Source organism: Silurus aristotelis, assembly GCF_946808225.1.
Source record: "Silurus aristotelis genome assembly, chromosome: 10".
NCBI classification, from domain to species: domain Eukaryota; kingdom Metazoa; phylum Chordata; class Actinopteri; order Siluriformes; family Siluridae; genus Silurus; species Silurus aristotelis.
The window spans coordinates 14339989-14356622 of NC_139583.1; the positions used below are offsets into that span (position 1 = coordinate 14339989).

Sequence of the window (16634 nt, forward strand, 5' to 3'; positions counted from 1 at the left end):
AAAGTGTATTATCTTACATTTTACTGTACTCCTTTTCATAAACAAAAGTGTTTTTGCACTGCATTGTGTTTGTTTACAAATACTCTTGGTTATATTCTTTTTAGCTCTCTTTGCACAGTACTGTATATTCAGAGTATACAGTAGGTTTACACTATCTTGTGTTATGTGTATTGTCCCACACTGTCTTGTGTTGTCTTGTGTTGTTTGTACTGTTGTGTGTGTCTGTCTGTCTGTCTGCACTAGGTTACACTCGATGCACTTTATGTAGCTTTATGTTATGTAGCTTTATGTTGTGTGTTGTATCTCTATGTTGTTTAGTGTAGCCCCAGGGTTCTGGAGGAACGTTGTCTTGTTTTTACTGTGTACTGTGCACCACTGTGTGTAGTAGAAATGACAATAAAAGCCTCTTGACTTGACGATAAGTTTTTTGCTCCAAACTAATTTTAAGTGAATCAAAAATTTGTGATATGAGAAGCTGTGATGCTAGTAATGCTAGTCTCAGTGTGGGCCTGTAAATGGACACATTCGTTCTTAATAAAGTGTGAATTTGCAGAAAAATGGAACATTGAGTTGCAAACTTACACAAATAGAAATGTAAAAGGAGTACTAGGGCTACCATTTGTCATTTAGGAGAACACACTTCATGATTATTACATATATTATGTAATCTGGCTTCTTTGACCAAATAGTAAATGGATATAAATTGAATAGTTATGTTCTTTATTTTTCATTGGATCTGTCTTTAAATTACTTGAATATTATTTTTTTTTAAATGGCATATTTTTCAGCAAAGAGTCTCTGAAAGCAATTGGTAGTAGTTAGCAGTAGCTTCACAGCTCTAGTGTCCCTGGCTTGATCCTGATCTTGCTCTGTGTGGAGTTTTATATGTTCTGTTCACATGGGTTTCTTGCAGGTTTACCAAATTTCTCCTATAGAAATAAAAACAAGACCTACGTATATTGACTATGCTGTGTCCCCCAGGTGTAAATGTGTGTGCATTTTGTCCTTACAGTGTGCCCATTGTTCTTTTTATAGACTCTAGGATTAATTGCGTTCCTGCATAGAGTAAAGTTGTAAGGATCGATGATCGAATGACTCAGCATGAGAATAGAATGTTAGATGTATTAGTGTATAAACATTGAACATTACAGTCAGGCTAAATACAAGTGAACTGGCTAAACATACTGTAAGTGAGACACATTAACCATTTTTAAAGAAAGCTAGATATAATAAATAATTGACCACATAATTAACCTCTGCATGTGTTTTATGACACCAATCCCTGGCCCATTGATTTAACTTTCCTGTTATTAATTATTTTTTCTTTGTAACCTTCTCTATGAATTACACCACGTTCCCACTTTACTATGCAATTCAGTTTACTAGAAGTTGTGCATATTTTCATCAATATTTTATGGCCAATATCAGACAGAATACACTATAATTGAAAATTATTAAAAAAATTTTTTTTTAAATATGTTGATCCTCATCTAAAAAGTGAAAATACTGTATTAAGCTACAATTTTAAAACAAGATTTGTAGTGGTTCTTTGGTAGTACTATGAAAAAATAAATGTAATCATTGTAAATGTTTTGAGTGTTCTCACTTACTTACCAATTGCCCCAGAAACCTAAAGCATATTGCCCCAATTTTTACAATTATTTAATGAAGTGGGATGATAAAAAAACAACAACACTTTCACACTTTGATTGCAAAAATTTCAAAGTCAAAATGTTATTTTATTCTAAAAAAAAAATTACATAGCTGTAGAAACTTTTGTATGTAAAATCTTTTTGTATGATTTTTTGTACGATTTTCTTACTTAAATATTTGACAAAATAATTATTATATAATGGGAAATTATCTAGATTGTTTTTGTTTTTACTAGCTTTATGACAAGAAAAACACCAGCGTTTATGTAATCCGTTTCATCAAAAGTCACAAAAATACCAAAATTCACGTCACATTGTGACATTCAGCTAGGTGAAATATGCTCTGTTAACATAAAGCCTGCATCATTTTGACCAAAAGTAGAATTTCTTTGTGGAAAAGAAACAATGATTCAAGTCTAAATATAAAATCAGCCTGATTCGCAAGAATGATCATGATTTAATGATGATTTAAAATGTAAATTGTTGGAAATGTTATGTATTGAGAATGTACTTTAAGTTGTTTCATTGCAGTTGATTATAAATACCACCAATATACCACTTTATATCAAATATAAAGATTTATACATACCTATAACTTTAAGTGGACGATTAGAATGAGATAACAGTTTTCAAGATGCTGACACTTTTAAACTAACATTTTATTGCCATCATTATCTTGCATAACAATAATAAAACAGTCCAGATAAAGTATTTTATAATAATGTTATGTTGCGTCAGCATTGCTTTTGCAATGTTTAAAGAAACATTATACCACACTCATTAAAAAGTTTTTTTTTTTACAAATGTTTACTATTGGCAATAAGGCTGAGAAGACAGAATGGATTGTTGGTGCAGCAGGTAACACTGCTTCATCACAGCTCCAAGTGCACTGGTTCTATCTAATCTTGGGCTATTGTCAGCATGCTTCACAAGTTCATATGGTGTCCATGTGAGTTTCATCTTGGTTCTCTGGTTTCCTCCCAATTTCCAAATGCATAGCAGTAAATGGACTTTCATCTCATCTAGGGTGTGTTCCTATGCACTTAATGCCCATGGTATACATGATCTGGTCTGGATCCTGATTGACCCTGCAAGCACTTATAGGATTACAAATAAAGGATTAAATGAAAAATGCTTGAAAACATGCTCTAACATTTTCACAATTCTCAGAGAACTTTTATTTTTAGAGAAACCCAGCGGAACACCTTGCCTTGTATCATCAACTAAACTAATCTGAGTTAAAAAAAAAAATATGTATGATTTAAAAAATCATACATATTAAGATTGCAAATATAATCAGAAAAGTGCCTTGTACTTTATTTTTTTTTATCACTTTTCCACCTAAATTAATTTCTAATTCCATCCCTTACGGTTTTGTACAGAATTTAAGAATGCATTTACATGCATGAGAGTGAATGATTTTCTCTCAGGTCTGTATGATTTACACGTGAACGATACAAGTGTTTGCCTACCGGTTTTCCCACAATTTAATCAGCTCCCCCCCTCCTTTTTTAAACAATGGCCATCTCTTTAAAAACCTGTCCGTGTAGGAGTGACATGTCCGTGCGATCTGTGTATGAGAGCTGCAGTGGTGTGAAGCCCTCACTCGCCCCTGCGCTGTGACAGAAGGACACGCGCGCGCCCTCGAACCTTCTCAGTGTAATCGCCAGACGCGATCCGCGCGCGCACTGACGACTCCGGTTCGCCAAAACAAGATCGAGAAAAAAGATCTCTCTGAACGCACTGAAATCGAAAAGTGCTGAAGTGCTTTAGAGTTATTCCTCATGTACAAGCTTCCATGATTAGTGAAGGTGCTCCCGGAGGTTTCTTTTAGGATGCAGAAATCACCTGTGGATGATGCCGGCTTCCTTTCGAGATACTTTTTCTGGTAAGGTTCAACCCTGATTGTCTTCATAAAGCAGCACAACAATTTTTTCTTTTTTATACACCATGTAATTATTATCTTCTGTCCCACATGACACTGTGTAGATATTGCACTTAGTCAATTAAGTATCATCAAAAAAGATTGCTAAACTGTACATCTAAGGTGTATGTGGTTCAATTGATTACATTATTTTCAGGAATGTGTTAAAAACTTATTTAAGGATAAACATCAAATGTTCATATGAAATGTTTTTAAATGCATCATCATTCAACTACAATGAATTAAAATTCATGTGAATCTTTTTTTTAAGAGACTGAACTGTGCATTAATTTGGCATTTCCATCTGTGCTTTCTGTGTAACTGATAAATGACTTAATAATGTGTAAAAAAAAAAAAACACTCACTGCATTGTGCAGCTGAGTTGATTTGAATAATGATTCCACTGAAACTAGTTTATTTGTTAATAACCAACTCTTCTGACTGTATACAGGTGGACAAGCCCTATTATGCAAAAAGGTTTTAGGGAAAAACTAAAGCCATCAGATGTGTACCAGGCTGCATCGCAGGACGCTGCAGACGTGCTTGCAGAACGTCTGGAAAAGTTTGTATTCTCAACACACTGCCTCTGCATGCTCTGCTTGTTCGAAAGTGAGAGATTTCCAAAAGCACATAACGTCGTTTGTGAATCATATCCAACCCTTTTCATGTCCAAACATTTATTTAAGTAAACTACAACTTAGCACAGGTAAACAGGACAAAATTGGTATTTAATGGTACAAACAAACGTTAGAAGAACAAAACTGTATCAGAACAGTTACTGGTTCTTGTGTATCACCGTTACGTCTGAGGGTTAGTGCTTAGTGGCATAGTGTTGCTTCAAAGAGCATTGCCAGAGGTTCTGGTTTGGTTCTGGGCTGGGGTTACCAGTTGTGCTGAATAAAAAATGTGTTTTTGGAAAAGAAAAGTAATCAGAAAATTGGGCTTTTTTGTTTAAAAAATTTCTATTAAGACACTCTAATTCTATTAATGGCTTTTTCGGGTTTTATTAAAAAATGTCATGCAGCCTTTAGTGCTGTTTGTATCCTTAGGTCTATTCATTCAGTGATGGAATGAATGACAGACTCAAAACTTAAACATTGCAAAATTTACAGCTTGAAAGGCTGCTAACAGGACATATCACTTCATTTCCTATTGTCTTCCAGAAGTCTAAAGATTTAAATGTCAGCCTCTTGAGTAAAAGTATTACTGCGGTGTTTCAGGGTAACAGGGTAAATGCCACCTTGCTGCTTCCAGTAAAACCCCATTGAATGCAGTGATTCACATAGCCAACAATATGTTTGCTTGGGTTTGGTTGCCAATTTAACGGGCATCAAACATGACCTTTTAAAGTGCCAAGCACCTAGAGGGTGATAGATAGTGCACAGTATTTTTAAGTCCTGAAACACATATGTCTTTTGGGAATTTGAACTTTTTCTCCACTGAAAAGCTTGGAGCAGTCTCCTGTTTGTAAAGGGCTCTTTGCCTGGTTTAATAAGTGGGCACAATCGCTGTGGTTATATAAGATAGTCCTGAACAATGTGCACACCACTATTTTAACAGTGGATAGGAGGATATAGAGAGCTATTTAACTGATCCTTTTGGGCTTCCGGTATCTCCATACACAGAGAATGGGACAGAGAAGTTATAACTGCAAAGAAAAAACCAAGCCTCCTCCGAGCACTTTCCCGATGCTTCATTCGACCTTTCATTTTATTTGGAGTGCTCCTTTATTTTGGGGTAAGTGTCTAAATGTCTATTTATGTGCAAATGTGTACTTCATTTTACATGTTATATAAATCTCTGTCTTTCTTTTGCACAAAAATGACAAGAAGTCTGTATTTATATGCATATTATGGATGCTAGCTTGTGGCTCCATCAATGGTCGGGTTATTGATGGAGCAGCTCATGGTCAAGTGTGACTCTGCTCATTTGTGTTAAATTATTTTCAATGGGGTGATCCTTCTGTTATCATTGCTTATTTAACAAGATTTGTGTAAAAATACAAAATATATATATTTACTGTTAGGCAGGTAATAATATGTGTGTAATATAGGTAGATTATTCACTAGAAATGCTATTATTCACTAGGTAGATATTCACTAGAAATGCCATCCGTGTTATTCAGTGTTTGTGTTATATTGTCATTGTTTATTGTAGGAGGATTTTGTGGTTAGTTAGCACAATACGAGTTTCTGTTATGCATAATGAGAATTAGATCATTATGTGGATTCAAGCTGGCATTAGTCTCACCTTTCTGCATTTCTTGCACAGGAAGTCACAAAAACTGTGCAGCCGCAACTCCTGGGCCGAATCATTGCTTCTTTCGACCCCTACCATGAGCCAGAGCGAGAACAGGGCTACTTTTTGGCCTTTGGCCTAGGCCTACTGTTTATCACCCGCTTCCTCCTGCTGCAGCCCGCCATGTTTGGACTGCACCACCTGGGCATGCAGATCCGCATTGCCCTTTTCAGCTTAATTTATAAAAAGGTGTGTTGCAGTAAGCTCAAATGTTTAATATCAATAAGCATTTGTATTTAGGACTTGCTGGCTCATTGCTATCATGTAAGCATGCTGTTTATTTAAAGAATCAAGATTTTCTTTTCTTTTTTTGTGGTTCTAAGACATTAAAGCTATCCAGCAGAGTGTTAGACAAAATCAGTACAGGACAGCTGGTCAGCCTGATGTCAGCCAACCTGGGCAAGTTTGATCAGGCAAGTACAAGAAGCACTTTTTTTCTGTTTATGTAGGTTGTAAACTGAAGGAACTTGTTCCTCATAAAACCGATATTTGGTGGCATTTAGCACAATCAACAACTTACACAAATGCTAGCACCTATAAAGCTGCTTTTTATGTGAAAGTAAATATAGTAGGTAAAGCATTTTATATTAGATTTTGCTGTGGTGGTTGAGAAAGTAAAGCCAAGGAGGTTGAACTTTAGAACCCTTTAGGAAAGTTGAGCCAGGGTGATGAATTTTTATACACTTTGCAAGTTCTCTGAGTCAATTATCACCGGTATTAAATGTGGTGGGTGTGAAAGTTTTGTCTTAGAGGACATACACAAATTCTGGGTGGTTTTTTTTGGTTGTGAGGGAGAGCAAATACCCCACCATTCTTTTAATGTATTACATTTGATTAGAGTGTCATTATTGTGGATTTGAGTTTTTTTTCCTCTTGTTAGCAACCACTCAGGCCTGTCTTTTGACTGTCTAACTGTTGAATAACAGCCAAAAATGCATTCTTAGCAGACAAAAATTAGAACAAAGCCACATATGCTGTTTTCTTTGTACATAATATTCTCTGCCATTTGCCCATTATAGAATTTGACTGCTGAACCTGTTAGTTAGCTTCATAAGCTATTATATGCATACCAATTTTAATAAAAAGGACAAGGACCTATATTACATAATAGTCTCCATTTATTTATTTCTCTCCTCAAGGTGATCAGACACATTTATTCTCAATTTGAACGCATCCTATGAATCTATCCTCCTTCTTTTTTTTTCTTTTTTTTTTTAACCTATGCCCTACCTATGTATTCACCCTACTATGGGTACCTCCCAGTATGCTGAAAATTAATCAGAAGCTCTATGTGCTGTACAGAGCCTGGGCATGGCCCACTTTGTATGGATTTCTCCATTGCAGTGCATCCTGTGTGTGGGATTCATTTGGGAGCTCATAGAATTCAACAGCTTCTGTGCCCTGGCTGCAATCTCCTTACTGGGAGTCATCCAGGCCTGTCTTTCCCATAAAATGGGACCTTACAAGTAAGTATTTACCTACTCATATTTGTAGTACCACATAGATATGCGGTTTTGGATTTGTAAATTTTTTTCCTTCTATCTCATTATATCACTCCTACCCAAAACCACATTCCATTTGAGTCTGATGCTGGTTGGGTTTTATTGATGAGTTAGAACAGGTAGCTCAGATTTTGCGCTCTAATCAGGACCTTGGTTTGCCTTGTGCTTTTGAGAAATGTAAACATAGCTGGGAAGAGCTGGAGCTGGCAACTTTTTAGCTATGCTCAATTCAGACAGCATGCTTTCTGTATTTACAATCACATCTGTATTTCCCATGTGAAGTTTTCTTTCAGGTTCAATCTTTGTGCTTAGCCAGATGACCAAAAAAAAAAAAAAAAAGAAAAACCATTGACCCTTTTCATTCTGAAAGTATTCTCTCTTTTTGTATTTTTAAACAAGAGCACAAAGAGTACTACTTACTAATAAGCGTCTTGCCCTGACCTCGGAAATAATGGAGAACCTGCACTCAGTGAAAGCCTATGGCTGGGAGGAGATCATGGAGACCATTATCAAGAATATCAGACAGTAAGATAAAATTTACCAAAATCTCTGACCAAAATTTCCTACGTTACAAAAAAACTATTTATTGGAATTTAAAAAATGCCGGATGCTAGCTTTCATATTTTACTAAATATTTATTAAGTGAGTTTGTATGTAAATTCTAAGAATTTTTTTTATGCATTCATTCAACTGCTTTTAGGGATGAGGTCCAGCTGACCCGGAAGATCGGCTCTCTGCGTTATTTTTACAGCTCTGCCTACTTCTTCTCTGCTATATGGGTGATCACGGCAGCAGTAGTACCTCAAGCCCTTACCACGGGCATCACAGTGCGAAGAATCTTCACTACTCTCTCATACTGCATGGTGCTGCGCATGACCATCACTCGCCAACTGCCGGCTTCTATCCAGATGTGGTACGACACCATCAGGCTTATCTGGAAAATTGAGGTATGGAATTTTATTTATATATATATATATATATATATATATATATATATATATATATATATATATATATATATATATATATATATATATATATACAGTGAGGAAAATAAGTATTTGAACACCCTGCTATTTTGCAAGTTCTCCCACTTAGAAATCATGGAGGGGTCTAAAATTGTCATCGTAGGTGCATGTCCATTGTGAGAGACATAATCTAAAAAAAAACCTCCAGAAATCACAATGTATGATTTTTTTACTATTTATTTGTATGATACAGCTGCAGGGAAGGAGGTTGTTCCCCAAAATCTCGCAATACATGGCCCCGGTCATCCTCTCCTTAATACAGTGCAGTCGCCCTGTCCCATGTGCAGAAAAACACCCCCAAAGCATGATGCTACCACCTCCATGCTTCACAGTAGGGATGGTGTTCTTGGGATGGTACTCATCATTCTTCTTCCTCCAAACACGTTTAGTGGAATTATGACCCAAAAGTTCTATTTTGGTCTCATCTGACCACATGACTTTCTCCCATGACTCCTCTGGATCATCCAAATGGTCATTGGCAAACTTAAGACGTGCCTGGACATGTGCTGGTTTAAGCAGGGGAACCTTCCGTGCCATGCATGATTTCAAACCATGACGTCGTAGTGTATTACCAACAGTAACCTTGGAAACGGTGGTCCCAGCTCTTTTCATTGACCAGCTCCTCCCGTGTAGTTCTGGGCTGATTTCTCACCTTCCTTAGGATCATTGAGACCCCACGAGGTGAGATCTTGCATGGAGCCCCAGTCCGAGGGAAATTGACAGTCATGTTTAGCTTCTTCCATTTTCTAATGATTGCTCCAACAGTGGACTTTTTTCACCAAGCTGCTTGGCAATTTCCCCGTAGCCCTTTCCAGCCTTGTGGAGGTGTACAATTTTGTCTCTAGTGTCTTTGGACAGCTCTTTTCTTCTTGGCCATGTTAGTAGTTGGATTCTTACTGATTATATGGGGTGGACAGGTGTCTTTATGCAGCTAACGACCTCAAACAGGTGCATCTAATTTAGGATAATAAATGTAGTGGAGGTGGACATTTTAAAGGCAGACTAACAGGTCTTTGAGGGTCAGAATTCTAGCTGATAGACAGGTGTTCAAATACTTATTTGCAGCTGTATCATACAAATAAATAGTTTAAAAATCACATTTTGTGATTTCTGGATTATTTTTTTAGATTATGTCTCTCACAGTTGACATGCACCTACGATGACAATTTCAGACCCCTCCATGATTTCTAAGTGGGAGAACTTGCAAAATAGCAGGGTGTTCAAATACTTATTTTCCTCACTGTGTATATATATATATATATATATATATATATATATATATATATATATATATATTTATATATATATATATATATATATATATATATATATATATATATATATACTGTATATATATATATATATATATATATATATATATATATATATATATATATATATATATATATATATATATTAATCTCAATGCACTTCTTACTTTATAGTTTAAGCCTAAAATGGATTGCTACTGTATTAGTATTTCTGTAGCGGTTTAAAGACAGAATGAAGCTTATAAAAGCTGTCTAACAATAAATTTTCAAAAGTGCCTGAACCAGGTGTTGTTATTCACACCACAACTCTCTAACCCAAAAGATATGAATTGCTGTGCTGTGGTTCAGCACTGCTACAAATTGCACAGCATGGCGGATTCTTTGTATCATTGTATAACTGTTTGTACTGTCCTGAAACAGGGCCCAAGGTAACCGTTTCTGTCTCAGACTGTATCCAAATATGCACCTCAAAATGTATTTACAGTTCTTTATTTTATCCATTGTGGCTTTTAGGATTTTCTCAGCAAGGAAGAATACAAACTGATGGAGTATGACCTCAGCATTACAGACTTGGAACTCGAAAACATCACAGCTTCCTGGGATGAGGTAATCATTTCAGTAAACTCTTTCTGAAAATGTATAGACACTAACATTTTGCGTATCATATCAGGGCCCGGATTCTGATGCTTTTTGTGGGTGGAGTTTAATGGGAAAATCTGTCATTTATGAAAAAATATTACTTATTTTACACATTCCTTTGTAGTGAAAATAACTTCTGGTTGAATGACAGTGTGAATGGTGGTGGATCTAATTCTCAGACTCTCTGCCTGCTAGCAGAGTGAGCAGGTACTCACTGAAACTTGGTTTAAATGGTGGGAAGAGGCAGTTAATAGCCTGTGCCCTTTTGTCAGCTGTTGTCTCACCCCATTTGAAGCTACTATCCAACAAAGCCTGACAGAAGTCAATGATTAAACCAGAGTCACACCCACTTCTCTATTCCAGTGTACTTTTCAACTCCTGTGTTTCAGTGAAAATGCTCAGAGCAACTGTAGAAACCTCTTGTGCTTCTTTGTAGGATGTTTCTTCTTGCCAGTGACAATAGAAATAAGATAAACCATCTGATCTACCATAACTATAACAAACCATGTATTTTGCATGATCTTTTTTTACAGTTGGTATAACAAATAATTGGTCAGATGAGCATATGATTTAGTCACTGGATGGGATTTAAGCTTTAACTTATTAAAAATTCATTGCCTGTCCTGGGCATGACATGCTATTCTGTGGGACTCTGTTGACTCCTGTTAACACCCTATAAAAAAATAATAATTAGCTGGTCTTACAGTTAAAGTCATCTGTTTAATTTGTGGACCATATTATAATAATCACAAGGATACTATGCGGCATGTAATAGTATAGGGGTGTGCTGTGTTTATGAGACTCTTTTTTTTACGGCAGGGTATTGGTGAGCTCTTTGAGAAGATTAAGCAAGAGAGCAAAGCAAATGGTTATCCAAACGGAGATGGACTCTTCTTCACCAACCTCTATGTAACACCTGTGCTTAGGAATATTAGCTTGCACCTAGAAAAGGGTGAAATGTTGGCAGTGGCTGGATCAACGGGATCTGGAAAGGTAGGATTACATGTTGAAAAAAAAATAATCATAATACAAATATATATACTATACTGAGACACTAAATGCTTTATGTGGAGACCGAAACACTACAGCTAATTTATGAGTACTCAGCTGACTGAGGTGACCAATAAAAGCTCTCCATATCTGACCTGTTCTATTTAATCTCCTTTATGGGTAGAGCTCCTTGTTAATGACCATCCTGGGAGAGTTGGTCCCTTCCTCAGGAAAAATCCGACACAGTAGCCGTGTCTCGTACTCCTCCCAGACTGCCTGGATCATGCCTGGCACCATCCGAGAGAACATCCTGTTTGGGCTGACCTATGCAGAATACCGCTATAGCAGAGTAGTTAAAGCATGCCAGCTAGAGGAGGTAATTTTATCTAACTCACTTAATTTGATCTATTTCACTTACTCTCACTCTTTCTCATATATTTCTCCCCGTGTGTCTGTTATCCCTGCTTGTAATTCTCTTTTTGTACAGTGCATCCGGAAAGTATTCACAGCGCTTCACTTTTTCCACAAATATATGTTACAGCCTTATTCCAAAAAAGATTAAATTCATAATTTTTCCTCACAGTTTCTACAAATACCCCATAATGACAACGTGAAAGAAGTTTGTTGGAAATCTTTGCAAATTTGCACTATTGGCCCCAATTACAGCCTGAAGTCTTTTTGAGTGTGATGCTACAAGCTTGGCACACCTATTTTGGGGCAGTTTCTCCCATTCTTCTTTGCAGAACGTCTTAAAATCCATCACGTTGGATGGGGAGTGTTAGTGCACCGCCATTTTCAGATCTCCCCAGAGATGTTCAATCGGGTTTAATCTGGGCTCTGGCTGGGCCACTTAAGGACATTTATAGAGTCGTCCCGTAGCCAGTCCTTTGTTATCTTGGCTGTGTGCTTAGGGTTATTGTCCTGTTGGAAGATGAACCATTGCCCAGTCAGGTCCAGAGTGCTCTGGAGCAAGTTTTCATCAAGGATGTCTCTGTACACTGCTGCATTTATCTGTCCCATGATCCTGACTAGTCTTCCAGTTTTTGCCGCTAAAAAACATCGACACAGCATGATGCTGCCACCACCATGTTTCAGTGTAGGGATAGTATTTGCCACTTGATGAGCAATCCCTGGACGCTTGGAATTCAGGCCAAAAAGTTTAATCTTTGTTTCTCATGGTCTGATAGTCCTTCAGGTGTCTTTTGGCAAATGCCACATGGGCTGTAATGTGCCTTTTACTGAGGAGTGGCTTTCATCTGGCTGCTCTACCATATAGGCCTGATTGGTAGAGTGGTTCAAAGATGGTTGTTCTTCTAGAACAGGGGTGGGCAATTAATTTTTACAAGGGGCCACATGAGAAACCTGAATTGTGTCAGAGGGCCACACCAACGATAATATTTTAGGGATGCACCGAAATGAAAATTAAATTCAAAAGGCAATGAAATCCATAATTTTTTGTGTTATGCCTTTTGCCTTGGCACCATCACTGGAAACTTTCTTGCCTTTTCAAAAACGTCCTCTACAGACGGAGTGCGCATGCTCGGATTGACTTTACTTTTCTGCGCCGCGTTCTTCTCATATTTAGAAGGCAATCGGGATGTTTGGATTTCAGGTGATAAATTAAACCCGACTTGGAGAAACTCTTTACAGATACACCCCCTCTTGAAATTTCAGCATTGCATGTTCTGCAAATCACTATCCGCACACCGCAGACATGTTGGCTCTTATCCAGATAACCGTGTGCTGCTGCGCTTTTTTATTGCGTCATTACAATTGTGTTTCTGTCGTGTTGTTTTGGTGATTTAGGTATTTCGGCCAAAAATTTTCGGTGCATCCCTGTAATTTATGATTGGGCCGTAGTTTGCCCAGGTCTGTTCTAGAAGGTACTCCTCTCTCCACAGAGAAACACTGGAGCTCTTCAGAGTGACCATCGAGTTCTTGGTCACTTCCCTGACTAAGGCCCTTCTCCCCTGTTTGCTCAGTTTAGCAGGTGGCCCACTCTAGGAAGAGTCCTGGTGGTTCCAAAATGCTTCCATTTACGGATGATGGAGGCCACTGTGCTTATTGGGACCTACAATGCTGCAGAAATCTTTCTGTACCCATCCCCAGATCTGTGCCTCGATACAATCCCGTCTTGTAGGTCTATAGACAATTCCTTGGACTTCATGGCTTGGTTTGTGCTCGGACATGCAGGTGTGTGCTTTTCCAAATCATGTCCAATCAACTGAATTTACCACAGGTGGACTCTTGTCAAGTTGTAGAAACATCTCAAAGATGATCAGTGAAAACAGGATGCACCTGAGCTTAATTTTGAGTGTAATGGCAAAGGCTGTGAAAACTTAGTTATGTGATTTTATTTTGTTTTGTATTTGTAATACATTTGCAAAGATTTCAAACATCTTTCACATTGTCATTATGGGGTATTGTTTGTAGAATGTTGAGGTCAATAATATATTTAATCAATTTTGGAATAAGGCTGTAACATAACAAAATGTGGAAAAAGTGAAGCTCTGTGAATACTTTCTGGATGCACTATTTGGTTAGAAAATTGAAAAAAGCCTTTACTCTCTGTCTGTCTCTCACTTGTTGTCTTGCTAATCTCATGCCACTTGGAATTTTCAGCTGGCAGTCGAACTGAGAATCTTTGTTAGATACAATGCTGCGTTACTGTGTCATATTACTCAATACGGCTCACCCCTTCAACTGCAATCTCTTGATACCAAAACAGCCAATCATATGCAGCCAAAACCTTGTTGAGTGACAGAGCCCAGTTTAATCGAGTCTCCTGTGAAAAGAAGCTCACAGCTCTGAAACGCTTCATAGACTGCATAGTCACACTCTGTGCTCAATAAGGTGCTTATCTCACACCAAACTCTATTTGAGAATCACAAAAAAATGTTCCTTAGAAAAAAACTTTTTTTTTTACTAATATAATTAATTAGGCTTGTCACTATAATTGTCTATGTTCTCTTTAACTATTTACATTTATCTCATAACAGACATACACTAATACACAGAACTCTTAAATAAATTCTGGTCCAGAAAAAAAAAAAAAAAAGCCTAATATATACACTGTATATGCACAATAGAACTAATGGATGTTAGTTAAATAACACTATCGTAGTTTTGTTTCAGTGCATGTGCTGTTTAGATATGTAGAGAATAAAACATGAATGGTATAGCCCTACTGTTACAGGAAAATAATCACTGATGGGGTGTTTTATTCTTCATACAGATTAATACTTTACAAAAATTTTAATTTGTTAGTTAGTTAGTCCCTGGTATTACTTAATCATACTGTAGCATTTTCCATTACCAATTGAACACTGTTAATAAAAACATAAAATAAGTCATGTTATTAGGAAAGCAGAAAGATCAGAGTTCTTTGTTCTAAAGACTCTTTTATGACTCTACTGACCATTGTAAAGTAGTGACATTCGAGACCTTCCATAAATGCAAAATAAAAAAAATTTCAGCAAACTGAAAAAAGCTTTTGTGTTTGTTTATTATTAGATGTCGATTATATGGTGCATTTGTCATACAGGTTCCTTTGACTAAGCTGTTGCTTATCCAAACAATATAGTAGTAAATCAATAATAATTGATTGACCAATCAGATTTGCTGTAAAAAATGACAGGAAAAGTTTTCTTTAAGAAAAGTGGGGTCGGTTATCCTCTGATGAGTGCAATATTAACGCTATCCTGTTATTAACACTGTTTTAACAGAGCTATTGTGTTTACAGTGACTACAATATTGTCTTCATTTTAACAGATTTCTAAAGAAACTTGGCTTCTCTGTATGCTAAGCAGAGGGAATCCATGTCATAGCATTCTCACAGTGCTAGACTAAAAGCTCTGTCTATACATTCAAGATCTTGTGTTGACAGCCTCATAAAATGTTTGTGGCTTCCTTATCCTATAAAAAAACAAACATCTATTTACTCAATTCACTTTTTCTTACCGCTGACTTCAATGGACTTGAGTCAGGTGGTTCGTTCCACTTTTACGGTCACATAAGGTTTTGGGCTCATTATATGCCTCGTATATCATATCATAAGTTTCCTCCTAAACTACAGCAAAAATACTAACCTAACCAGACAGGTCATTGTTTTAATGAAGCTTTTTAACAACATATGATATATTTCTTTCTCTCTGATGCCCCAAAACTGGACAAAAGGTGTCAAGGAGGAGGTAAGATAAATGATAAATGATGTAAATTGTGACAATATTGTTGTATCTGCTGAGAAGTATAATGTGCCAAGACAATTTCCATATAATATTCATATAAGATATAATAGTAAATAAAGCTGACTCTTAGATGTGTATAAAAATCTTGCCTCATTGTGTGTGATGTCTGTAAATGATATATTGCACCCAATTCAAATATATCAAGTGGTCTTTTGCAGCATGAATCTTTTCAACTTTCCCAGTGTCTTTTTCTCAGCTTTCAGAACTAATAATGAGATTATTTGTGTTAAGGACTATGATCTACTGAAAAGAAATAAATGGAGCTTTCTACTCTGCTTTGATCTTTAGGACCTGGCTGCTCTTCCTGAGAAGGATAGGACACCTTTGGCCGAGGGGGGTCTGAACCTGAGTGGGGGACAGAAAGCACGGGTCGCCCTAGCTAGGTACATGCTCAGATGAGGAAAATATCTTATATTTTAGAATATATCTGCAAAGAAAAAAAAAATGTATTACAGCAACATACAAGTTCTATACAAAGACCCTCTTAGTATATAGATTTGATCTGATAAAGTTTATTAAAAATTTTTCAAGAATTGTTTAACTTCATAATTTAAATATTTATTTTAAGATTTCTATTCTAAGAGTAATTAGAATGAGTGGGTGAACTATTTGAACCAAGGGGATCCCTAAGCTGTTTAGAAAACAAACAGATTATTCTTAAAAAAAAGCAAAGGTCCCCAACCTTTTTTGTTCCACAGACCGGTTTAATGTTGGACCAGTCATTAAGGTGTAGTGGATAAATACAACAAAATAAATTATATGAACGGCATAAAAACTGGTATTTTCTAAATATAATAATAAACGTGAATCCACTGTGTTGATTTTTGTTCATTTTGCTAGCTTCGGGGTTTCAATTTAGCAGTAATGTATTATGTGCAGCCCCTTTAAAAAGGTAGCGGATGGAGGTAAGATTTGTGACCGAGGGAAGCATCTTGACATGCTTTAAAAGTGAGTCATAGACAGATGTGGAGGAGAGAATCCGGTAATTTTCCAAAATAAAACATCGTTCAGAATCATTAATAAATAAAACGGAAATAATGTAAGTGCTGTATTCTTTCTGTGCAGCCCGGTACCAATTGACCC

General features: G+C 36.7%; 1 protein-coding gene across 2 annotated transcripts in view; it reads left to right on the top strand.

Annotated features, from left to right (window-relative positions):
- Positions 1-3181: 3181 nt before the first annotated feature.
- cftr (CF transmembrane conductance regulator) overlaps positions 3182-16634 on the top strand; it is a 37438-nt gene continuing 23985 nt past the window's right edge. The window contains exons 1-12 of one of the 2 annotated variants that reach the window (XR_014535322.1): positions 3182-3540; positions 4028-4138; positions 5202-5313; positions 5848-6063; positions 6198-6287; positions 7177-7340; positions 7776-7901; positions 8077-8323; positions 10189-10281; positions 11134-11307; positions 11489-11680; positions 15840-15934. Coding sequence is in view for 1 of the 2 variants with exons in the window: in XM_083552021.1 (XP_083408147.1) it covers positions 3488-3540; positions 4028-4138; positions 5202-5313; positions 5848-6063; positions 6198-6287; positions 7177-7340; positions 7776-7901; positions 8077-8323; positions 10189-10281; positions 11134-11307; positions 11489-11680; positions 15840-15934 (1673 nt within the window). In the remaining variant the exon portion in view is untranslated. The remainder of the gene's footprint in view (positions 3541-4027; positions 4139-5201; positions 5314-5847; positions 6064-6197; positions 6288-7176; positions 7341-7775; positions 7902-8076; positions 8324-10188; positions 10282-11133; positions 11308-11488; positions 11681-15839; positions 15935-16634) is intronic. The other variant, XM_083552021.1, reaches the window with a different exon arrangement.